Here is a 26,422-nt window from a genome sequence, read left to right on the forward strand (position 1 = left end):
GCTTCATGTCGTCATCGATAACACAAAACGCTGTTTTTCGTCAGCAAAAAAAAATTCCAATTTTCCCCTCAGAAATCATGGCCGTGTTTGGCCTGTTCTTGTTTGTCTTATGAGAAAAACCTGAACAGGACTAGCAAAAGCCAGCATCAAAGCTTAGTAGAAGTAGTTTCACTCCCGTGAAAATATCGTTGCTGATTCTCTGTGTGTTGGAAGCTTTTTCGTACTCTGGGACATTGGGACACAAGCCAGGTATGAACGCGGCTTTTCGTTTTCTTTTGTTTCTTCTTCTTCTTTCCCTGAATGGCCAGGTTCACAAGTCTGTCATCTTGCTGATAAACTAGTGCGAGGTTCCAATGAACATATTAAAGGCACACTCAGCTTCACGTAAACCATCAGTTTCTGGTCACAGACACTGTCAGGCTTTTACACACAGTACAAACACCCTTTCGTTGAAACACTCACCGCTTGAGAACATCCTAGGTGCCCTCCGTAGCCTAAAGAGCGAGCATTTTTCAAAGAATGTATTTTTGCGTGGCCAGCCGGATTTACCATGAGACAAATCGGACGCCTCGTTTTGGCGCTAGACCTAACTTTTAAAATCTAAACAATAAATTGATAGCTTGTTAAATCATAAAAAATAAAAAAAATGTCATCAAGACAAGATCAGTACAATTCGAAGTTTTACAAGTTTTTAAAAAAAAGGAGCCCGGAAGGAGGTCACACAAGGTCGTGTTTGCCCAAGTTCGCCCCCCTCCCCCCTCCCCCCTGGCCATCCAATGTACCTCTCAGAGAAAAAAAAGTGGACTTTTTAAGCTCTTCCCCCAACTCCCTCAGTTTATTTGGTCTTCCAAAACTATTTCAAATTATGAACAACATCAAGTCGACAACGGCCTGCCCTTCCCGTTATAAGTCCGTCAGCATAGTAATATTCAAAAGTAAAGAGTCCTGTCTGACGGGCGCTGTGGCGGGGTGGTAAGACGTCGGCCTCTTGATCGGAAGGTCGAGGGTTCGAATCCCGGCCGCGGCCGCCTGGTGGGTTAAGTGTGGAGATTTTTCCGATCTCCCAGGTCAACTTATGTGCAGACCTGCTAGTGGTTTATCCCCCTTCGTGTGTACACGCAAGCACAAGACCAAGTGCGCACGGAAAAGATCCTGTAATCCATGTCAGAGTTTGGTGGGTTATAGAAACACGAAAATATCCAGCATGCGTCCTCCGAAAGCGGCGTATGGCTGCCTAAATGGCGGGGTAAAAACGTAAAATTCCACTCGTGCAAAAACACGAGTGTACGTGGGAGTCTAAGCCCATAAACGAAGAAGAAGAAGAAGAGTCCTGTCAGACTTATTTACTAGGCATATATGTCTTTGGGATTATTCCACTGAACCACTATGGTAAATGAATATATATGAAGTATTTTGTTACTGTTGAAAATGTGTAATTTTGATTCCCAATTGCAAGGAAAGACCAAAAAATGACCTCACAAATGCAAAATTTTCTCGGCTTATAGGAGGCTTTGCCTCCCAGACCCCCCAGCGGGGCGTTGCCCCTGCACCCCACCGGGGCCTCGGCGGCCCCTGGACCCCTGCCTTCAGTTGGAACCCCCCCCCCCCCCCCCCCCCCCCCCCCTCAAACGAACTTGGTCCGGCCCTGCCGGCTGCCTATTGCAACAGCAGCTCAGATGTTCGGCACGTGTTGTGTTCTATGTGGATATTTTCTGCTCTTTGTTATTTTTGCAGAATAAGACTAAGAGTCAAAATTATTGTTCTGATGTTCAGAGCTTCTCGATCCTTGCATTCTGTTTTGTGTTTTTTGTTTTTTTGTAGAAGCCACAGCTGAACTATTGCTATTGCATGTTTCTATTAGTTTTGCTGATGCTGAGTGGCTGTTGCGTCCAGTAGCACTACGCGCAATAATTGCTGACCTCTTGTGTACTGTGTCTGACATTTGCAGCCAGGACACAGCCTAATGAAGTGGAACATGGGCAGGACCTATGCCACACAAAGATCCCTTCTTCAACCTCCGCCCTCCTCTTCGTCAGTGTACGTGACATGATGGATGTTTTCTTCTGTGAACATTCTGTCATGGCTCCTGAACAGAGTACAAGTGCCGAACTGAGTCGAGGTGAGCTTCTTTCTTTGGTGCGTCGGCAGCTGCGAGAGAGAGAGAGAGAGAGAGAGAGAGAGAGAGAGAGAGAGAGAGAGAGAGAGAGAGAGAGAGAGAGAGAGAGAGAGAGAGAGAGAGAATGACAATGACAATGACAATTCTTTATTTTTCGAGGGTTACAAGAATAAGCATAGTCATGCTCTTTTGCATCTGGCCCTCGCCCTAAAGAGGGACTAATTTACTACTACAAATTAAAATGTCTGAGAGAGACAGAGAGACAGAGAGAGAGAGAGAGAGAGAGAGAGAGAGAGAGAGAGAGAGAGAGAGAGAGAGAGAGAGAGAGAGAGAGAGAGAGAGAGAGAGAGAGAGAGGTATGAGCGTGTCCGCCTGCGTTATTTATACGTCAGTCTGTCTGCTTGCCGACTTAAATTATATTCACAATGTGTGTGTGTGTGTGTGTGTGTGTGTGTGTGTGTGTGTGTGTGTGTGTGTGTGTGTGTGTGTGTGTGTGTGTGTGTGTGTGTCTCGTCGTGCGTGTATGTCAGTGCGACTTGAATTGTTTCAACTTCAATATAATCAAATTCGCGTGTCTGGTCCACAGATACACAGCAGAAGACCAGAGACTCCTTCCTCCTGAGCTTTACCCCAAACAAACCCACATCACTCGGTACGTCCTCGTCAACGAAGCATCCCGCCTCTGGATCCGGAATCTCCTTAGCGCCAGTCACCAGCAACGCAGGGTCCAAGGCTTCCCCCAGTCCCTCGCTTCTACATGCTCAGGGTATTGCATTACCTAGGATAGCCACGCAGCCCAACCAACAGAGACCGCGTCAGCCTCCGCCCGGGTTTCAAAACTTCACATATCTCGACAGAACTACCTTGGCTCCTCAGTCGGGCCGTTTCTGTTCCGCCACCAATGTTGGTACGAAGTATTTTGAAAAGAGTCGGACTCATGAGATGACCAACGCTGACCTTAAGCCTACTCCTGCAAAAGAGAAAGTGTGTGTTGCCTTCGGAACCTCATCTCAAGTGTTTCCTCAGCCTACCACGACGTCGAAGCTCTCCATGGTCCCGGTACACAGTCCTGTCACATTCGCCCCTTCTCCGCCCTCTCAGCTAAGGTCGCTGAAGACGCACGTGATACCAAGAGTTCCTGCTACGCTGGATCCTTTGAGAGGAGATACAGATCCCAGCCCAAAAAAGACAGGAGGCAAAAAAGTGTATGAAGCAGACTGTATCGAGGACAGGGACTCTGATGGTAATTTTGCGGTGCAGGACAACCTGCGACAGGCGAATAGACGTCTCAGAAAATACCTGAGTAAATGTGAGTGGTTGTTTAGGTGTGATGCAAGTAGTTCAGTGACGTAGCATCTACGCAATGATGCGAATACGTAGTTTGGACATTTTTTGTTTAAATGGGTATTTTTTATGACTTGGATAGTACAATTGTTACGCACGCACACACACACACACACACACACACACACACACACACACACACACACACACACACACAAGAAAACACACACGCACGCATACACACACACACACACACACACACACACACACACACAGCACTAAACAACCAGAACTGCTTATGAACACGTTACGTTGCTAGCTTAGAGTTAGGATCAAATGCCGAATAAGATTGAGAAGCATGCAAGCATGCAGTTTACTGGCAAATACGTCAGGGTTGGGAGGCCAAACTTTCACAGATTTCAAAATGAATGATACACATTAGGGTCTTCTACGTTTCCCGTATTTTTATTGGGTCAAACAGGATTTAAATTGGCAAACTGACAGCCCAGCCAAACCAGTACATTGGGTGTCTGTATTCAAAAGAGTCGGTCAAATTTTCAGGGCTCCGGGTCTGGAAGCGAGGACAAGTAGAAGAAGATGGGGATTGAGGGTGGGAATAGGGGCAGGCAAGGCAGTTTAGGACATGACACAAATCATTGAAGCACTTCTTACTTATTAGACGGGGAGTAGACTACTTCACGATTGTTGTGCTAGGAAACACTCCGGTTAGTAGGTTCTGTAGCCAGTAGCCCATATTTAAGTGCTACGATTAAAAACAATGACCCCAAGATCAAACACTCACTTGTGCAGCCTTCCCTCACATTTTATCAATGTTTTCCTTTCCAGCTGATCAGCTTCGTCATCTGACAGAAAGTAAGTGCAGGATGTTGGGTGCACTGTGCGTGCGCCGTAACCTTTTGACCTCTGACGTCGTGACCATGATGCAGCTCGTGCAGACTTCTCGTCAGCGATTGGACGAACAGAGAGTGGCCAACAAAGAACTAATGAAATATATTGACCTTCTCACCGGGTTAGAGCCTTGTGGAAATTCATTTGCGGCGACAGCGAGTTCTCAGAGCTACAAACATGACGTTGCCTTGACAACGGGCAATAACAGTCATGGCAACAGTTGATATGCTGAGTGTGCCAAAATCGACCGTAGGCATCGACCGTTGCTGGTTTGGGCAACTTTAGCAGCAACAACAGGGCGATTCAGTCAATTAAAAACTTCACAACAAAATGACTCTTTGAGAAAAACAATAACAGCAATAACAAGACAACGATAACGACACAAAGTTGATACAAGACAGGTTTCCAAAGAAAACATCAGCATAAGCAGAGTTAAAACAGAGACGAAGCATGCATTAAATCTGGAACTTTGATTAACTACTATACCTATGTGTAAAGAGGAAGTCCTTGAATGAATATCATGTGCCATTAGTGTTTCTAAATAACTGGGAAGCAAATTATTCTACGCATAAGATTGTCTGTGTTGTTGTTACATTACTAGAGGCAATACTCAGATGAGAGCGAGAGAGAGACAGAGAGAGATAGAGCCGGCGAGGCGTGTCACGGTGTGCCGTGCCGCCACGGTGTGAGTGAGTCAGTGTGTGTGTCTGTGTGTGTGTGTCCGTGTGTGCATGGGCGGATCGCATCCTTTTCAAGGAGGGGTTTCCACTGGCTTCTTTTAGGGAAAATGTTGATGAAAATCAAGGAAAATGGAGCAATCTGGTGCAATCTGAGCATCAGTTTTTCTTTATTTTCATTTTTTTTTAAGCTAGGGGTGGGGGGTGGGTCCGGAAACCGCCCCTGGTGTGTGTGTGTGTGTGTGTGTGTGTGTGTGTGTGTGTGTGTGTGCCTGTGTGTGTACCGTGTGAGCGTGTGTGTGTGTGTGTCAGTATGTGTGGTTTGACGGTGTGTGTGTGTCACGTGTGCCCGTGTGTGTGTGTGTGTGTGTGTGAGTGTGTGTCGACGGAGTCAGTCAATCTGTCACGGTTCGCGTTGTGTGTGCGGCATACAGTTGTTTACGAATTTAACACTATAGAAAACATCATCATCATAACCTGAGATGTAAAATAGCAGCCAGCAGTAAAATGTCAACAATGAATTTCCAGCACATGACAACCTCTTGACAGCGATTCATTGTACATGTATGTAAATAGGCCTAAATGTAGACTATAACATTACCCCTAGTTCTTGTTCTTCTATTTTAGTGTTTATTTACTTTCTTATGATTTACTTCTCAAATTATTTATCTCAGAAAAGAACGCAATGCCAGTATGGGGTGGTTTATCCTGTACTTGTGCACAATGCTGACATTTGTACAGCGGCACTGAAGTCAATCATCCAGTCAGAGACTATAGTCTCTGATCCAGTGGAGAAAATGTAAGGGACATAACCGTTATAGATAAACATCACAATAAATTAAGCATTCTCTCCCTTGCTACGTGACTCCTTGGGCTTCCGGTTAATTTTGCTTCACTGTCGAAACAAGTAGATCCTTCGCCTTATTATATAATATTATTCGTTTGAAGCACGTCGCTTGAACTCTAATCCACAATGAGGAGAGGAACCGGTGTCGGGGCTATCAAGAACAAGAATTTGGCCCAGGTAAGCGTAATGTGATTGGTGTGAAATTCGATAAGACTAAAGTCCAAGATTAGACTACAACTACTAGAGTAGTACTGTTTTTATCATTATTTATTTTACTGTAACTTCGGCACACATTTCTATGGGATTTGGTTGTGTGGCAGTTTGTAAAGCCTGTTATAAAGTTAGGATCTTTAGTCTGATTCAAGAGAAGTTCCAGTGGTTGTCTGTGTGCATGTGTCATTGTGTGTGTTTGTGTTCACTTTAAAGTCTAAACCATGCTGTACACTCCTCAACCTTTTGTCTGAGTGTTTTTATGATTGATTTATTTTCAAGTTTCAGCTTTTATTTGTGTTGTTAATGCTGTAATTGAGTTGTATGGCTGTAATATAAGTTTTGATATCAGTGTGTTACAAATGATGTTAGTATATATAATATATTATATGTATTTTTGTTGTTGTCACAGCAGTATAGCTATATTAGACCCTATCGGTATTCCAAGTTCTCGTAATCTCTCGCAAACTTCAGAGCATAGCAAAGTATGAGGTACAGCGATCTTGTGCGAGCTGCACAAGCCAAGGTTCAAAATTCTCGCGATGTTCAAAGCATAACAAAGAGCATGTCTCGCGAGAGCTGCTCAGATACCGAAAAGGTCTATTAAAACTGTTATTGTGAACATTCAAGATTTTAAGATTGAAAGATTAAGATTTAGATCGAGATTGAAACTGCTGTTTCAAGGCAGACTTGTTGCGGTAAGAATGGCACAACTCAAAAATGAAATGAATTAATGGTGTGACAGACTACGTGACACATCCTAGGTCACAGCATCATATTTTGTCCGTTTGTTTCTCAATCTATGGATTTTAAGTTTTTATAACTATAAGATATTAAAATGTACATGAAGCGAAACATGATTCATACCATATTAACATAGAATCATCATGAACCATGCAGTCAAAATAATAGTATAACTATAAGAATTAAGATGTTTGTGTTAAAATCAGTAAAATTAAGTCATGAAAACTAGGAAATTGTGATACATATTATGATGTTTTCTTCATTTGAGATGTTTTCCTTTTTCAGGCACGATACAAGGATAAAGGGTCCGTAATTGCAGAGGATCAGTTCTCACAGGTTGGTTCAAGTTGTACTGGTAGAGTCCCAGCACAAGTATTTTAAGATGTTGGTTGCCTAGTTACAACACTTACGGCAGTGTGATTAGAATGAATTTGTACAGTCTGTTTTGATTGATGTATGGTTTTTTTTGTGTGAAACAAATTGAAGGTACAGGGTTTCATTTACTAGTGCGCCCTGCACCATTGGCGCATTAAATCTGAAAATGTCCCACCACAATTCCGTTCAGTGCGTCAAAGTCCGCATTGAGATTACGTACCACTGCGCCACCAAATGTACACTTTACATCGGATTACACACACACACACACACACAAACACACACACACAAACACACACACACACACACACACAAACACACACACACACACACACACACACACACACACACACACACATAGATAACACGATGTAGTGCCTAATTCTCTGATGGCACCATTTTGCATCTTTGGTCAAAAACGCGTACAGGCCTCGTTTGCGCTTCTTGTCTTCGACTATGTCCCATCGGATTTTGGTTGAGGGGGACAAATGTCCCATTGCCTTTTTCTCCCAGGCTAAACCCTGAGATAAAAGAGAAAGAACAGGGGGGGTGGGGGAGTTAAAGCTAATTTATTATTTAAACTGCTTCCTTCGGTGTGGGACACTGGGATGTTGTTACAATACAGATCAGCAGGACACTGTGAACTTAAAATAACAGTAACAAGATGCATGAAGGCATTTCCCACATGGTGTGGCAAAAGTAAACTGATATGACATTAATTTTTACTCACGACAGATGACCAAACAAATGGATGTTTTTAAGAAGAACCTGGAGGAGTTTGCAGCCAAGCACAAGGAGGACATTCGAAAGGACCCCCAGTTCCGTCTGCAGTTCCAGGAAATGTGCGCCTCCATTGGCGTTGACCCTCTGGCTTGTAAGTTAACAAAACAATACTGATCTCTTGATTCTTCAACCAAGGCAGAAGCAATTTTAGGTGTTGCGTTCAAATTAAATGCTGTTTTTGTGAATGCATGAACATGGACATGATAGTTGATACAAAACTTGGTTCGATGAAAAGAAGCGGGGTGTACAGTTTCTGTCACTTAATTATCCCAATACCAGGCACAGTACTGGCTTAAAGTGTCTCATACATAGTAAGTGGATAAGCCAAACATGTAGCCATCCAGGTGTAATGTGACTACTGGGCAAATGTGAATGCATTGAGGTGTCACAGAAATAGTTACATCAACTTCAAGTGCTGTTAACCTTTGCCGGTTGTCGTGGGTCCATGTGGACCCAGAAGGGTGTTTAATTGCAAATATCTCTTAAACTAGTTCGAATTTTTTAATGAGCTTTTAAGAATGCCTCAGGCACCCAAAAAGCTCTTATGTCCTACAATTTCAGCGAAAAGTAATTAAAAAAAAGGTCATATTTAGACTACAAACATCATGGGGCCGTGCGGACTCATGTTTCTCAAAGAAGGAAATGAGAAGCATGAGTCCGCACGGCCCCACGATGACCTAAATTCCGCGTGTAGTCGATAACCCGGACGGGCGAAGGTTAAACTGTTGAATCAGGTGTTGACAATTATTCAGGTCTTTCTATTTCAGTCGGTCATGTCATAATGTTATACTTTCACATCAGGGCAAGTGTGGCATCCTCCATGTCTTCCAAATTAACTGAACAATTTCTACCACTCACCATTATTTTATGTACAGAATATATGTTCCAGTGTGTTGTGTTCAGTGAAGACCCTGCTTACATTTTATACAGTGGGACCCCCCTTTTAAGACCCCCCAATTTAATACTCCCTCCTTTTTAAGACCCTGATTTCTCAGACTTTCTGTTCATGTGGTCTGGGTGGCTGAGTGATAAACGCACTTGCCTCGGAAGCGAGAGGTTGCGAGTTCGACCCTGGGTCAGGGCGTTAGCAATTTTCTCCCCACTTTCCTAACCTAGGTGGTGGGTTCAAGTGCTAGTCTTTCTGATGAGACGAAAAACCGAGGTCCCTTCGTGTACACTACATTGGGGTGTGAACGTTAAAGATCCCACGATTGACAAAAGGGTCTTTCCTGGCAAAATTGTATAGGCATAGATAAAAATGTCCACCAAATACCCGTGTGACTTGGAATAATAGGCCGTGAAAGGTGAATGCTCGCCCTAAGGCCTAAAAAAAAAAATAGGTGTGGTTACGGTAACCCGACCTACCCTATTTTTAGGGGCCGACCCTATAACTTTTTATTACATTTGTCAAAAAAACACCAAAAAAACACAAGAAAACGAGTGCAGAAAACGCAATGAAAGCGAAAGCGCTCGAGTCGCACACTTATTTCCCTGTCACGTAGGTTTAATTTGTACACATTAGAAAAAAAAGGTTAAAAAAAAAGTGATTGCCTACCTTCTTACCCTATTTTTCTGGCTATGTTACCGTAACCACACCTTCTTTTTTTTTTGGCCTAATAGGCTTGAGGTTTGCTGGCCGATGTGAATGCGTGATTTATTGTGTAAAAAATTCCATCTCACAAGGCATTAATAAATCCCTGCGCCTTGAATCCGTGGTTGAGATATGTGCGCGATATAAATTGCATAAAATTAAAATAAAATAAAAAATAACCACTATAAATTTGCCCCCATTTTAAGACTCTTTTTAAGACCAGCGACTTTCTCAGGTTTTGGAGGTCTTAAAAGGGGGGTTCCACTGTACGACATATGTGACCCTCCACGAGTCGCATGTCACCTTTGCATAATTTTCATATTTTTACATTTTCCTAAAGAGTTTTTTACGCTCTATCCAGTGGTGAAAACCGTTTTAGAAAATATCGAAAACTGTTTGAGTTATAAGCCTATGACTAAGGTGACCCTCACACTGTTACCAGACACTCCCCGGACTAATATTAAGCCTAGCGCAGAACCGCGCGAGGTGACATGCAACTCATTTCGTGGTGGAGGGTCACATATTTGACCAATTTGCATCTGTTCAAATGTTGTGGTTGAGACAAATTAAATTGCCACAGGTTTATTACTGTAGTTCACTTTGTTTTGTTTTAATTCATTTTCAGCCAGCAAAGGGTTCTGGGCAGAGATGCTGGGTGTTGGAGACTTTTACTATGAGCTTGGCGTTCAGATTGTTGAGGTGTGCTTGGCCACCAGTCACAGAAATGGAGGTCAGACTCACTGCCCTGTGTGTGTGTGCGTGTGTATGCTTGTGTTTGTGTGTGTGCGTGTGTATGCTTGTGTTTGTGTGTGTACGTGTGTATGCTTGTGTTTGTGTGTGTGTGTGTGTATGCTTGTGTTTGTGTGTGTGCATGTGTTTGCTTGTGTTTGTGCGTGTGTATGCTTGTGTTTGTGTGTGTGCATGTGTATGCTTGTGTTTGTGTGTGTGCGTGTGTATGCTTGTGTTTGTGTGTGTGTGTGTGTGTATGCTTGTGTTTGTGTGTGTGTGTGTATGCTTGTGTTTGTGTGTGTGCTTGTGTATTTGTGTGTGCGTGTGTATGCTTGTGTCTGTGCATGTGTATGCTTGTGTTTGTGTGTGTGTGTGTGTGTGTACATGTCTGCATGTCAATGTGTCCATGTGGTTGTGCATTAATTTGTGTTTTGTTTATTCTTCAGATCTGCGGTTTCTGTGATTGATTTTGATTTCTGTCTTCATTGATAATTGATTCACACCCTCTGTATCTTCTTTTCTGTCTCTGACTAATAATAGTGCGATTGAGTTCCTGTAATCACAACTAGATTTTGTATTCTACTGTGATGTTGACAAACGACATGTTTCATGTTTGTTTGTCTCTTGAATGAAGGGTTAATCAGCCTTGAGGAACTGAGGGACAGGGTGGTGGCGTCCCGTGGCAGGACCTCACAAGACATCAGCTAGTAAGTATCCAGAACTACTTGTCACTAAGGAAATTGAACTTTTTTTTTTCTCGGAGATTGAACATTTTCCCCTAAAGACACCACCATGTGTGGGATAAATAAAAAGTGTCCTGAGCAAAGCTAATAGTTATAGCCATATGTGTGTTTTGAAGCAAATATCTCCATGGGAGCTTCATCCATTGCATTTTTTGTGCGACAAGCATCTAAATAGACAATGTTGGGAATTAATACTGTCAGAATTTTCAAGCGACAAGCATCTAAATAGACAATGTTGGAAAATAATACTGTCAGAATTTTCAAGCGACAAGCATCTAAATAGACAATGTTGGAAAATAATACTGTCAGAATTTTCAAGCGACAAGCATCTAAATAGACAATGTTGGAAAATAATACTGTCAGAATTTTCAAGCGACAAGCATCTAAATAGACAATGTTGGAAAATAATACTGTCAGAATTTTCAAGCGACAAGCATCTAAATAGACAATGTTGGAAAATAATACTGTCAGAATTTTCAAGCGACAAGCATCTAAATAGACAATGTTGGAAAATAATACTGTCAGAATTTTCAAGCGACAAGCATCTAAATAGACAATGTTGGAAAATAATACTGTCAGAATTTTCAAGCGACAAGCATCTAAATAGACAATGTTGGGAAATAATACTGTCAGAATTTTCAAGCGTTGTGGAAGAGTTGCGCCCCGCTTTTCTCGTACAAACAGGAAACACGTGGTCGACCAATGAAAACCACAATCGCAGCAAATAACTGACTCCGGTGTGTAATTATGCATTGTCCATTCAATGTGACCTCATCTCTTTCAAACATATATATATACACATCATAGTTTACAACTTGTTGCGGCAAGGATAGCTTGCCCCGAGTGATAGCGGACAAAATGTTTTGCCTGAGGTCACGTATATTTCACTTGAGGTCGAGGTAACTGCATCTTGGGAAACTGACACACGTGCTGATAAATCACTACAGGCCATCGAGGGAATTGTGGCTACGATTTCGAAAGAAAAAGGCATACACATCTGAGTCAGTTATTATAAGTATGACAGCTCAATGTACTTTATGTCAGACGGCCAAAACTCGCTTTCATTTCATTATGTGTATGGATGATTTGGTTGAGTTTATTTCTTCCCCGAGATACTTAAAAGTTGTTCTCGCCGAGGAAAGAATCGTCACCAGTCTCACTTGCCAGGTTTTCTGCAAAAGGGAAGGAATGTCAGCGGGTATTTTCTCACTAAGATTGAGTGACATAACAGGGAAGAACATGAAAGAATGGATAAAGAAAGTTTTAAAAAGATTGCAAAATAGAACAAATTGAGTGTGTTTTGTGACATCATGGTTTTGAACCGATTGAACTGGTAGAATACTGCTTCACGTCGTTAGGGTTGGTCCTTTTGTAATGTACAGTACTTAGAACTGTCTACATCCAGTGAAACAATCATAACTTCTGTACAGTTCAGTTGTAATAGATTATTCTTGACCTACTTTCAGTGATGACCTGCTGCGTGCAATCAAAAAGCTGCGCATCCTTGGCAACGGTTTCACGGTTTTGACAGTTGGAATTCTGCAGCTTGTGCAGTCGGTGCCAGGGGAGCTAACCATGGATCACACCAACATACTGCAGTGTGCACAGGTATGCAACCAGCTTCACGGATAGTGTTTACTGGAGATTTCTGGTATTTTAGGGGTAGAAGATCTAAATATACTATATATTTTAATCAGCAACTGATCATGTCGACCAGTTGATATGGTGTTGGAAATATTTGTCCTGGTGTTTGTAATGTAATCAGTTGATTTGACCTGTGGATATGACAGTGACAAGATTTTAATAGAGCCAGGAATCTTGCTTGTAAAAAATGAGAACTCTGCATTGCTAGAATAAAAAACAAGAAAGGTTACTATTTGGAACATTTAATTTTTGACAATACAAAACATTCGTGAGTAGAGCGACCTAACAGTCGTTAAAGTGGACAGACAGGAAATAATTATGAGACAAATAAAAAATGTAGCTTGAGTACGTGCTGAATGCAACCTCTGGTATGGAGATGATCAGAGTCGAAAGGATACATTTCTAATTTTAACTGTATAAATCTGGGATGAATTTGTTTTATAATGCCTGACGCCCGGAGTCCAGCACTTTGATGAGCATTTCTGGAAGCAAGGTGAACCAAGCAAAATTAACAAGCTTCTGTTCAGTATTTTTGTTTGCAGAATTCAGAATTTTATTTATCAGTGCTTTATGACTGTATTATGACTTGGTCGGCAACATAAGCATGAAACTTTAATTGAAATAATTCTCCAGTAAAAAAAAGGCTTGAAAGGGGGGGAAAAGCAGCCAAAAATCCTGACTTGTGTTTGTAGAGCAGTTGTGTCCCTTGTATTGGTAAATCCTTTGGTAAGTTTCAAGAGATGTTTCTTTCATGTGTCTGGTAAACATTAAAGCCATATGTACTCGATGACTATACACGCTAATTGCTTTACCAACAGCTGGAGACAGACTAAATTAAGTTCCCTGCAAAATATTGTGGTCTAGGACCCCTTAAATGTTGAGATATGTTAATTTTCATTTTGATCTGGATCGTCCTATTTATAGATTTGGCAACACATGTAACGTTGATGCAAGGGAGCTAACACCGCGGCTTTGTTGACATCCTCACTTTTTCAGAGGCTAGAACAAGCTGTAATGCATGTATTATGGTCCGCGCATGGTGACATATCGTCATTATATGGTCTTATGGTGCGTTTGACATCGATTATGGGCAAACTACACTTTGTAAACACGGGAGCGCGTACATATGCCTTTAAGTAACACACAGATAAATACAAAATGATACATAGAGACAGGTGGCTGTGACACACACATAAACGCACACACAAACACATACACGCATGCTTGCATACACACACACAGGTACATTTAACTTTATCCTACATACGTGAGAGAGACACTCCTGAGATAATAATCGTTCAAATCACATGGGTGTATATCATGTAAATGAGGTCATGTCAAGCAAGTCTGGCAGGGACCTGTTTTTCCACTGCTTCTGATGCCAAAGTCACCGAGACAAACGTCATTATAGATTAAAAAATTGCGCTCGCTAATTACTCTCGATGAATTTTTAGAACCAACACGTCACGCCACACTTTCAGAGTGACGTTTCTTGGCTTTGACGTAATAGATTGCATGAGGCTTTAGAAGAGATCGAGGTTCCAAAACAAGCGTCTTCAATTTAGCTGCCTAGACTGCAGAACATTTTCAGTCAAATACACGTAAGTACAGTATGTAGGATAAACAGAATACTACATGGCGTGCTGTGTCGTACCAGACTTACACTCGTTGCTTTTTCAAATAGTGAAAAGCTCGCTTTCGCTCGCAGTTCAATATTTGAAAAAACAACTCGTGTAAATCTGGTACGACACAGCAAGCCATGTAGTATTCTCTATTTATACACAAAAGCAACCAGTAACCACATAATCACTAAACAGGTCAGATATGTTACATCATTTTATGAAGATATTCATTTGTTGTGTTACATTTCAGAAATCCGGTCATGTCAGCAAGTCTCAGCTTCACAAAGAGCTGAAATGGGAAGCAGAGCGTGCACATCGAGCATTGGTATGAACTTTATGGTTCAGATTGTCTAAATTAACTTGTACAGTTGTCGTGTTCCACAGCACGTGAAATCTTGTAGTTTGAAGAAGAAAAATGTTTAAAAAAACCAGTTTGGTGAGGAGGTATAATTACTATAAAATAAAACCACATGAGTTTTCACCCAGGGAGTATGGCTTGCTTTCAAGTTCAATGTCGTGGCTGTAAAGCTTGCAAAATACAATTGACAGCTGATGAAAAATAAATGTTAAAGCTAAAAGGCATCCTTTCTTCTTGTTTTTGTGTAGCTCATTGTGCATTCCACTGTATGAGTAATTTAGGAGGGCAGTTTAGGCTTTCACTTTCAGCCACAACACTGGTAGCCCTTTTAGCAGGATCTGCTTATAATTTAACCCAGCTACTTTTCTCACCAAGAGATCCATACAGTGGAACATCGGAGAAGTTCAGACCTTATAAACAAGGGTTAAGGGGGGGGGGGGGGGGGGGGGGGGGGGGTGGATGTCTTAAATTGGATATCAGTTTTATTCTATTATGTGATTGTGTGTGTGTGAGTGTGTGTGTGTGTGTGTGTGTGTGTGTGTGTGTGTGTGTGTGTGTGTGTGTGTGTGTGTGTGTGTGTGACTGCCTGCCAGCCTGCAGGTGTCTGTCTGTCTGTGTTTACACATGTGGGTAGGTTGTGCTTCTATCTGTCTTTCTGTCTTAATCTATGTCAGTGTGCTTATGTGACTTAGCCCATGTGTATTTTTGCTTCTAGGTTTGTTCTTACTCACAATGTCATATACACATGGTTTCAGGATTTCCTGGTAAAGGAAAGCATGGCGTGGGTGGACGACCAAGCCGGTGGAGAACGTCTCTACTGGTTTCCAAGTCTTTTCCCCGCTGCTGCCGCCAGCTGAAAACCACAACCACTGCAGCTGCACCGCCCTCACCACCACAACCACCAACAACAGTGTCCGTGAAACCAAGAATTTGCAAGAACTTTGATATTGTCATGCTTATGAACAACAAAGCAGAAACAATGAAAACTAGATTTGCTTTCAAGGCAAAGTCCTTCTGTAAAACCAATTCTGTTCACTCTCTCAGACCATCCTTCCACTGTAGATACAAAGAGCAACACTCGGGGTGTTCTTATCCAATATAAAAGCCTGCCCAAATCTGAGATGGTGAGCTGAAAGGACCGTACCTTTGACAATTCGCTTGACATAAATAAAATAATATAAACTGGTTGTTTTCAATGGGCGGTTCTGGTGAGGTTATGCCCCTTCTTTCTTTCGGCTGGTAACAGGCGGAACCTCGTGGCAAGATCACACGAGAAAGGAAAAAAACGTGCATTGGTCCCAAATAGCATGTCGCTTTTGTAACAGTTCGTGTGTAAGTCGTGCATTTTATACGGTAAAAAGACAATGGTAAGAGGCGGAACCTCGCGCCTCGGCAAGATCACAGGAGTTGTCTGGCGTTATCACCCCAGAAGCGCTCATTGACTGGACTGGACGTTTATTGAACATGATTGGGCCAAAAAAAAAAATTGTCTGTTTCTGGTAACATGGCTAAAAATAATAGGGTCGGTAGGTAGGGATTTTTTTTTTTTTTATTTTTTTTTTTACCCCAAATGTAGACCAATAAAACTAACTTTAAAAATTGCGCAAAGAGACTGGATTCACTATACATAGAGACAAGACACTCAACACATTTACAAATCGTCAGCGGACTTTCGTTTTCACACGTTTTTGTTGTTCATTTTCTCACCCTGTCCTTTACCACCAAAAAAAAAAAAAAAAATTTTTTGAGTTTGGAAAAAAAAAGTTTAGGGTCGGCGCCGAAATTTAGGGTCGGTCGGGTGACCAGAAACAGACAATTTTTTTTTTTTGGCCTTGTGCACGATGTCAGGGAATGAACACATGTCTTTGTGCATGCATGATTTTCAAACATACGAGTCAACTTGAAAGCTTTTCAAAACTGCTGAATATCTTCAAATGCCACAAACCCCCCACCTCCCATTGCTCCCCCCCCCCCCCCCTCCATTTCTTTTTGTTTCTGTTTTCTTAGTGAGAAATTGTCAGTGACCCTTTGATTATTGTAAAGATTTAAACTGATCAAAGTGCTTAATTGGTATGCGTAAGAGCCTCCCTGACTTGCAACAGACAGTGATTTTTAAATTTGCTGTCAAAAGATGGGCATTCAAATGGTGCTTTTTGAGACCATTATTTTGAATGTATATGCATTGTCGTATATATTGCATAACTTCACTTTAGAAATGACACATGTAATCTCATTTGCATTAAATGGTCTTGCCTATGTACTACAGTGGTCGCCCCTTAATAAAACCACTTCTGGACCGACGAAAAATGGCTTTAATAAGCGGCGGATTTATTAACCGGCGGTCCAGGAATACGTCATTTTCGAAAGAAAAAAAAATCTCTTTTGTTTACGTCACTCAGTCACTTTCTTTCGTCATTTACACTTGTTTGAATCTAAACAAAACTTCACGAAGGATGTGGAACTTTTGTTTTAATTATGTACATGTACGTGTACTTTGATCACTTCGGTACATCAATAATTTCACTGTCACCGTCACGAACCATTACTCGTCAGAGAAGAACGATTTTATGAGTGTTTGTTTGTTGGTCGTCTTCCACATCAGAACAAGATAATGTGAGTTTTAGTCACAAACTACGTGATTTCTCTGAGAAAACTGGCTTTAATAAGCGGCGGGTTGGTTTTATTAACCGGCTTTTTCTAATACATAAGATATAGTGATAAATCCGGACCGTCTGAAATCGGCTTTTATAAGCGGCTGGCTCTATTAACCGCGGTTTTATTAAGCGGCGTCCACTGTATATGATTCATTGTAGGTATAGTTTTGTTCCGAATGAGTGAATAAGACAATTATTTAATGCAAATGCAACCATGTTCTAAATAGTATAGAGTTAAAGAGGTGAATATTGCATGCACATGTAGCTATGTTCTGAATGTAACTGTGTGAATGGGATGAATATTTAATGCACATACGGTTATGTTCTGAATATTGTACATATGGTTATGCAAGGAATATTATCGAGTAAATTTGACGATTATTATTTAATGCACATGCGGTAATGTCGTGAATATTGTTGAATGAATGGGATTGCAATGATTTGTGTCAATTGTCTGAGAGTGTTTGAGGAAATGGCAGGTTAAAAGATGTGTTACAATTATGTGAGGAGCTTCAGTATGGAAGGATTAGTACTTTTTTTTGTCCTTGAGTATTTTGTGGTAGAGTTTTTGTGTGCTTCATTTATTGTTCATTGATTTCTCTTGTTTTTGTCTGCACATCTGTGTGTGTGTGTGTGTGTGTGTGTGTGTGTGTGTGTGTGTGTGTGTGTGTGTGTGTGTGTGTGTGTCCATGCCTTGATATGTACAGGTATTTCTGTAAATTTGTTGGATACATGTACCAATTATTTTCTTCTTGGAAGTTCAGTGAGAAATGCGGTTTGTGATGTCCTGTAAAGTATGATAATTTGAAATGTGGAGAGAGTAGAATTTTCAGAGAAGTATTTTTGAGAAGCTGAAGGAAGTAAAGTACATTGAAAGACGAACCTTGCAGGTAGTTACATTCTTTGTCAGACCGTTTTAAAGTTTGATTGTTGAGTGTATGTTGCACAAGAGTAGAATAGAATCACAGACACACACACACACACACACAAACACACATTTATTCATGCAATGTACACAAACATTCACACACACACACTCTCTCTCTCTCTCTGGGGTCCTGATTTGGCCTATATGGTCCACTGGACCCAAAAAGCAACAACTAACTCTCTCTCTCTCTCTCTCTCTCTCTCTCTCTCTCTCTCTCTCTCTCTCTCTCTCTCTCTCTCTCTCTCTCTCTCTCTCTCTCTCTCACACACACCCAAAACATAGGACACACATATATTATATGATATAAAACAGAGAATGTCTGTCAGTAATGAAAACAAAAATCCTTTTTGATTTTAATACCACACGTTTATTGTTTCCAACCATCCAAGAAAGTAAGAGACGTCTTTATTTCACTTCATTGTTGAGATTAAAATTAGTAAAAGAGAAAAACATGAACGCAAAAATGGTAAGCACCCATGAATTGATAGCAATGTATGTCCTTTTGTAATTGAACAACAAATTGAAAATAACTGAAAACATGTATGGAATATTAACAGATTTGAGTGCAATATGTTCTTATATTTGCAAAAAGTATTTCCGGCAATGCCTTCATAGCTGATGTATGCAAAGTCACAAATATCTGGAAGTAAGCCATCTTTATTTATAAAGACAAAAACAAAACAAAACCACACAGATTAAACAAACAAAATGCAGAAAAGGAATTTTCAAACCGAATTGTTCTTCAAATCTAATCGAATTCACTTGAATTTTCCTTGTTTGTTTAATATTTCTTTTTTTCCAAACAAATTCTGTGGCCATCTGTCATAACTCACAAACAACAGTCCTGCTAAAGGATGCATTGAAAAAAGGACCTTTTGCTAGAGAAGTTGCGTCATCCAAAGAGACCAAATGTATTGGTTGATATTGTTTAACATCATTGCATCTACTCTGTGCGTGTGTACGCGTTAGTGTGTTAGTGTGTGTGTGTGTGAGAGAGAGAGCCAAGAGGGAAGGAGAGAGAGAGAGAGCGTGCCTGCGTGTGTTTGTATGTGTGTTCGTTTGTGTGTGTTTGTCTGCCTTGGTTTCTTAATCTTCGTGATATTTGAACTTCCTGTTACTATAATTTACCTGGATGTATTCTGTTTTGGAGCAAACTACCATATGTAGTTTTTTCCCAATAATGTTATTCAGTTGCTATTATTGCCGTTTTGTTTTGTTTAAGGCTGGTGTCACTCTGATCAAGGATTTTTTTTATAGGCCTTGCACACGTTAAAGCAAAAGTCATCCCAGTGAAAGTTAAATGAACTTTAATATCTCAAACATGAGAAATTGTATACCCCCACCATGACAGTTTTGCTACTGGTTCTTGGATGAGGGACCCATTTTTGTTGTAGTTGTAAATCATAGTCATGTGCACAAACCAGGTTCGGCCCAGCGATTATGGAGGTGCGAATGATTGGAGTTTAGCTTGTACTACCAGAATGGTAGTACACTTTCTCCTTTGCCTATGATCTCGAAAGGGTCTTCTTACTTGCATTGTATGCTACCTTTGAAGGTGGCCAAGAGATCGGACAGCCACGAGCAAAATTGTGTGAGTGTTTTCGTGTCTTACGGATATTAAGCCTGACCATGCCTGACCGAAGACACAATTTTAATAGTTCAACAGGACATGTAAATACGACCCACAAAATACATCGTAACATTGAAAGAAAGAAAAAAACACTCACCCGGAGGTGGAACAAAAGGGCAAAACAAATGTAATATTCGAACAAGAATTAATAAAAAGAAGAAAAGCTGACGATTCGATCGGAATTGTATCTTCTCGTTCGTCAGAGTCGGGATTGTATGTAAGTTTTTACAGCGTGAAGTTGATTACTTGCACCTGTTGTTATTTGTTGCCTCTGGAAAAAAAGAAATTCTGCTGCTGCTGCGTTTGTTTGAAAACCCCGTTTCTTCACTGTGATATTTTCTCAGGGTTCAACGCCGACCTGAAAAATGAAAAACAGAATGAAACAGATTATTACAAAAATAAATTCCTAATTTCCTTTTTTTTCCTTTTTTTTTTTTTTAAAGAAGATGTTCTTCATGATGATCCTCTCTCTCACTCATTCTAAATCAAATTATCTGGACAACAAAATTGGCTAGCGTGTTCCATTCCATCTCTTGTTTGTAGCACACAGCTCTCGTCAATATAAAAAAACAAAAAGCTTGCTCGGCAATTTAAATTCTAGCTAGAAATTAGCTGATGAAAAAACTTAGCCACCATCTAAACCCTTGGATTTTAGACTGGAAAAGACAAAACGTTCAGATTTGAAACTTGATTACACAAACCCATACTGTTCAACAGCGCTTATGCCTCCCACTGATTCTAGTAATTAGGTGAAAAAGTGAGATTCCAGTGATGAACTTAAAAACTATCAGCTAACTTAGCTACACCCTCGCACATGCACGGATTTGCATGACAAGATCATTCAGTGCACATACACACACATACGCATACACACACACACACTGACGCGCGCAGATACACAAACACAAACTCACATACATACACAGACGCGCCGGTACGCACACACACACACACACACACACACACACACACACACACACACACACACACATACACAACACACGAGCAGCACACCCAAAGGTGCATATGCTTGCAAGAACTGAAGAGTACAGTTGTAACTTATCAAGGCTTAACCGACAAATTTATTCTTACACGTTCCGCTGACTCCTTGCCTACCTGCCTGCCTGTCTGCCTGCCTGCCTGCCTGTCTGCCTGTCTGCATAGTTGTTACATATTGGAAAGACTCAGACTGAATCCAGCGGTGTTGTGTTTTGTTTTGTTCTTTTTAATGCATTAAACATTGATAGAAGGTTATTCTTTGAGATGTAAAGATAAAGGGCTAGCGGCGGTTTCACGCTTAAAAAAGAAGCTGTTTTCGACAATGGACTTTCTGAAAGCAAAGTTGCAAATGGGACCGTTGTTCATCAAAACGAATCTCTTCTTGGTAAACCCTTTGTTATGCAGCGAAAATAAATAAAGCGCAAATGCATTGCTTCTAATTCGTCATGAAAAGAGTGCACGACAAAACGGAAGTGATTAAAAACCTGCTGTCTATGAAGCTTTCTAAATTAAATATGCACACAACGTCGAGCTGTAAGTACTAAACGTCCTACAACAACTATGTAGCCACGGCAGAACCGAGGAGAGATTTTCTATGACGTCTCTATGGTCTACTTCATGCGTCTGGAACAAATGGTATCATGCAGAAGATGAAATAATCATTATGCTACAATTTTCCATTTGAAACTTTGCTACTGAGAAATCTAAAACAAGCACCCGAGAATACATTAAATGAACAATGATGTTGCAAATCCGAATGAGCTTGAATAACACGTTTGTTAGTGGTGATTGGCACATTCGAAGGGATTCACACATACAAATGTCAATGCATACATAAACTGATATTTTGAAGAGGGGGTGAATGATAAACCAACAGTAAATGATGCTGAGCTAGTTTCAGCATTCGGAGACTTTCAAAACATAATGGACTATGCAGGAAAAATGAAGAAGTGTGAAGGGTAATGAAGAATGCCAAACTAATGGTTATTGTGGCATGACAGAGACACCTTTGTGTGTCTTCTTGAACTTATCATGAAGGGCAACTAACTCAACATATAAAAAAAAGAAAAAGTGCTGAGGAATGGGAGAAATGTGATCTCGACAAGGAAATCAACGTAAGAGGTGTCGTCAATGCAGAAGCAAAGCATGCAAATTACGAGAGGTGATTTAAGCTAAAATAGTAGTTTAACGCTCAGAATCTATGGCTTATCTGGGTTTTTACACCCCCGGTATAGGGGTGTGTATAGGATTCGGTCGATGTGTTTGTTTGTTTGTTTGTTTGTGTGTTTGTGTTCGCATATAGATCTCAAGAATGAACGGACCGATCGTCACCAAACTTGGTGAACAGGTTCTATACATTCCTGAGACGGTCCTTACAAAAATTGGGACCGGTCAAACACACGGTTAGGGATTTATTGGTGGATTAAGATTCTACAAGGACTTATAGAGGGACATATGAATGGTCAAAGAGAAATAACCTTCTCAGTTGGTGGCAGTGAGAATGGTAAGGACGGGGGTGTTTTTCCTACCTCGGAGGAATTTCTTGTTTTTATCGTGCTTGTTTTGTTGTTGTTTATTGTACTGCCAGTTTTAGTTCCAACATTGTTCTATTCTCTTAATCTGTGTACACGCTCGTGCACAATCGTTTCTTGTGACTGTGTATTCGTGTTGCTGCGTAACTGAATGCACTTAATGTTAATCAAAATATTAAAAATTGTTTTTGAAAAAAATCATTAAGACGCATTAAACATAATCCACATATATCATTTTTGCCCACTTCATCCTCAGACGGTAAGTGAAAGAAAGTAGCTTACAGAATATTATTTTCTCTGTGCGTGTTTGTCTCTTGTGAGTGTGTGTGTGTGTGTGTGTGTGTGTGTGTGTGTGTGTGTGTGTGTGTGTGTGTGTGTGTGTGTGTGTGTGTGTGTGTGTGTGTGTGTGTGTGTGTGTGTGTGTGTGTGGAGTGGTGTGTGTGTGTGTGTGTGTTTTCCTTTGTGTGTGTGTGTGTGTGTGTGTGTGTGTGTGTGTCCGGGTGTATGTGTGTGTCTGTGTCTGTTTCTGTGTTTATTTGTGTATCTCTCCTAAGAAAATGTTAAGCAGCTTTCACTTCAAGGAGCTAGTGTAAAAATGAAGCATGCTGAACAAAATCATGGTGAATGGATGAAACATACCATTTCTTCACTTGCTTCCTAAAACGATAAAACACAGCCACTACGTTAGATAACACCTAAGTTAATTATCATAAAGTAACAATTAGACTAAACTTCATTGCGCACGTCTATACACCTTGTATCATATTTTGAAGACAACCCTCGGCAAAGCTAACAATAAACCAAGGCTCCCATCCGATCACTGTCGTTATTAACTGAATGGTTTTTACTATATTCGTTGCACTTGAAACATTTGAACGACCTATTTCATGAAATAGATCTGCTTGTGAATGGCTTCTGAAGCGTCTGCAATTCGGAATAAATAAGTGCATTTAGTAAACACGTTATTAATTATGCATTCCTTGTTGGGGGCCATCTTTTCCAAACGCTTCTTATTTTACCAGAACATTATCAGGAAACCCTGATAAGTATAAGCCTTTATGTGCAATAGTGATATCTTGTGGCGAGAATTTTACCGATAGACTTTAATGGAAACAATAAACTAAGCATATGAACAAAGTGTCTTAAAGACTAGACTCTTTTCTCTGAGACCCTCCTCGTTATTCACTTCTACCATTTCACGCTATTTTATGCTGACAATGCTGAAATTAGGGTATGCCCCCAAAATTTTAAAAAAATGTCATGCTCATTTCTGCACGTAGTTATAACATATTGCCTATCAAATTGAAACTCTTACCAATTCACGCTATTTTATGCTGAAAATGCTGAAATTAGGGTATGGCCGAAACATCTGAAATGTCATGCTCATTTCTTCAAGTATATATAACATATTGCATATCAAATTTAAACTCTTACCAGTTGACGCTATGTTTTTATGCTGAAAAACGCTGAAATTAGGGTATGGTCAAACAATTTTAAATGTCATCCTCTCTTCTTCAAATAGTTATAACATATTGCATATCAAATTGAAGCTCTTGAAATTGCCTCGTTAATAGTATTAACGCATTAGGAGGAAATCAGTCTGGAAATAAGTTTCGTTCGGTGGACTGAAGCGTAAAACAATACCCGGTAGCGTCACGCCATCACTTTGGACGGAGCTTACTGACCTGAGCGAAGACAGGGGTAGGGGATGAAGGTGTTTTGACGCCTCCGCATGCAGATGCCCATGTATTGCATCCTCTTGGCCACGCCCTTCATCTCCCCCTGTGGCTCCTCCTCTCCGCTGGTCAGCACACCGGGGTTGACCTGACCGTCCTCCACCAGCTGAAAGATAGAAAAATTCAAGTGTTACGCCCTCACGGCAAAGCCATTAGGGGCATGTGCCCGGGTTCTACCCCGACTTTAGACGAGATACACAAGTGTATGCGTGTTTAGGTGGTACCAGCAGAATGACCGAGGCCTTTTACGTGCCACTGTGGTGACACGGGGAATGGGACATGGCTACCGTCTGGGTCTGCACATAATGTTGACGAATTCGCGAAGTTTTCGCGAAGCCAACTTCGGGCGCAATTAAGGTAGGCCTTATGCGGAGAGAATGTCTGATTATTTTGTCAAAGGTCGGAAAGGAATGTTCAAAAATCAGCCCGGACTTGTTTTTTTCTTTTTCTTTTATTAGAGTTGAAGAGTAAGCTAAGATAACTTCTGGTATTGTTCAGCCCACACTTAGGATGCAACTTTTGGGGACATACAAATACTTTTCGCCATCTGAAAATTGTTTGACTGAAAACACCAGCAGTTGATGACAAGAGAGAGAGAGAGAGAGAGAGAGAGAGAGAGAGAGAGAGACACACACACACACACACACACACAAACACACACACACACACACACACGCACAGAGATAGAGAGAGAGAGAGAGAGAGAGAGAGAGTGCGAGAGAGACAGACAGACAGACAGCCAGACAGACAGCCAGCCAGATAGACAGCCAGCCAGTCAGACAGACAGACAGACAGACAGACTGACTGAGACAGTGGGAGAGATGCAGACAGAAAGACTGACTGACTGACTGACAGAGACAGATAAAGAGGAATAGAGAGACTGGCACTGAGAGACGACCACCGAGAGACAAAGAGCATTTATTCTACGACGACGAAAAGTGTCTCCCTGCCAAGCGAGGAGCTATTGAAATCAAATAGATTTTAACAACCTAGCGTCAGGGTCGAGTTTTTCCCCCTAAAACCAGTGCAGAAAAGCTGCTCACGCCTCAACCTGAGGGGGATTACTATAAATCTGTGATGTTTTTGTCTTTGTATCGAGGGAAAGGGGATGGCGTCGGAGACTTAAAAGTGTCAATGTCCGCGGCACGGGCACAATGTTTGTTCTGATTCGTTTTCATTACTTTATCGTCCCATTGGTTTAAACAAGATTTTAGTAGAGAAGTACAGGGTGGCATGTATCATCCCATTGCTGTGAAATCCGGGTCGTTTAATTCCTTGCAGTCCAAAGCTAGCAACAACACGAGTCGTGCTGCCAGAATGACCAATGTCTTTTACGCGGATGCCACGGCGGTACGTGACACGGGGGTGGGACAAGGATACCGTCACTGAGTCATCATACAAAGTGGAGCCGTTACCGTCGCGGCCTGGATTCGAACCCTGGGTCACAAATCCAAAACTGGCTTTGGGATGGGCGTGTAGGCCTGGCGGCGATGTCCCCAGCCTCCATTGTGAGGCAAAGGAGAGACCCTTACTCTTATTCGCCAAACCAAACCAGCCTTAAGTGTCTGCGTTTCGCAAATGGAGGTGGTTCGAGATCCATTCGTCAAAGTTCTGGAACCATGTGGCCGAGTAGGTCAAATGGGCGTGTCATCATTTTCACGTTTTGTCATTCATAACGAGCTGGGTGACGAAAAAAACAACTTCGCAACACGCCATGAAACATGTGACATTGTCATCATTTTCACGACTTTTCATTCATAACGAGCTGGGTGATAAACAACCATGTCTGACAACCAGCTACCAAAATAATGTCTTCGTGTGGGAAAACTCATAACTTGGCTGTGTGTTAGAACTCCAAACCCCTCTTCCGTTAGTATCACAACGAAAGGGCTTTTTGATTCGAGAGCGCTGCTTCCGAAGAGCTTCGATTTTCAACCGTCATGTTTTTCCAATTTAGTACTAGCACACACACACACACGCACACACGCACACACACAATCCCCACTCCCCGCCCCCTCACACACACACACACACTCACACACACACACACTCACACACACACAAACACACACACACACAAACACACACACACAAACACACACTCAAACACACACTCATACACACACAAACACACACACACACACAAACACACACTCACACACTCACACACACACACACACAGCCCCCCAACACACACAACAACCCATCCCCCTTTACCCCACACACCCACTACACACAAAAACACAACTTGCATCAACACACACAAGCACGATTATTTATCTAACACAGCGAACGACGAAGAAGAAGAAGA

General features: G+C 41.3%; 3 protein-coding genes across 4 annotated transcripts in view; 2 read left to right on the forward strand and 1 right to left on the reverse strand.

The window, feature by feature from the left end:
• The first annotated feature begins 26 nt into the window (after positions 1-26).
• LOC138981271 (uncharacterized) lies at positions 27-4,881 on the forward strand. The gene is made up of 4 exons (XM_070354117.1): positions 27-249; positions 1,949-2,119; positions 2,703-3,425; positions 4,247-4,881. Exons 2-4 carry the CDS (start codon positions 2,047-2,049, stop codon positions 4,531-4,533), a joined length of 1,083 nt encoding a protein of 360 aa, XP_070210218.1. The 5' UTR covers positions 27-249; positions 1,949-2,046; the 3' UTR covers positions 4,534-4,881.
• A 971-nt stretch (positions 4,882-5,852) lies between these two features.
• Positions 5,853-18,168, forward strand: LOC138981272 (vacuolar-sorting protein SNF8-like). The gene is made up of 8 exons (XM_070354119.1): positions 5,853-6,010; positions 7,073-7,123; positions 7,898-8,036; positions 10,162-10,266; positions 10,900-10,972; positions 12,475-12,616; positions 14,525-14,599; positions 15,388-18,168. The coding sequence occupies exons 1-8, from the start codon at positions 5,960-5,962 to the stop codon at positions 15,487-15,489; spliced, it is 738 nt and encodes a 245-aa protein (XP_070210220.1). The 5' UTR covers positions 5,853-5,959; the 3' UTR covers positions 15,490-18,168.
• A 390-nt stretch (positions 18,169-18,558) lies between these two features.
• Positions 18,559-26,422, reverse strand: part of LOC138981273 (uncharacterized) — an 88,363-nt gene continuing 80,499 nt past the window's right edge. The window contains exons 4-6 of one of the 2 annotated variants that reach the window (XM_070354120.1): positions 24,061-24,217; positions 23,015-23,032; positions 18,559-20,202 (exon numbers count right to left, since the gene is read on the reverse strand). In XM_070354120.1, the coding sequence (XP_070210221.1) occupies positions 23,022-23,032; positions 24,061-24,217 (168 nt within the window). In that variant the 3' untranslated portion in view covers positions 18,559-20,202; positions 23,015-23,021. The remainder of the gene's footprint in view (positions 20,203-23,014; positions 23,033-24,060; positions 24,218-26,422) is intronic. The other variant, XM_070354121.1, reaches the window with a different exon arrangement.

Source organism: Littorina saxatilis, linkage group LG12 (genome assembly GCF_037325665.1).
Source record: "Littorina saxatilis isolate snail1 linkage group LG12, US_GU_Lsax_2.0, whole genome shotgun sequence".
NCBI lineage: Eukaryota > Metazoa > Mollusca > Gastropoda > Littorinimorpha > Littorinidae > Littorina > Littorina saxatilis.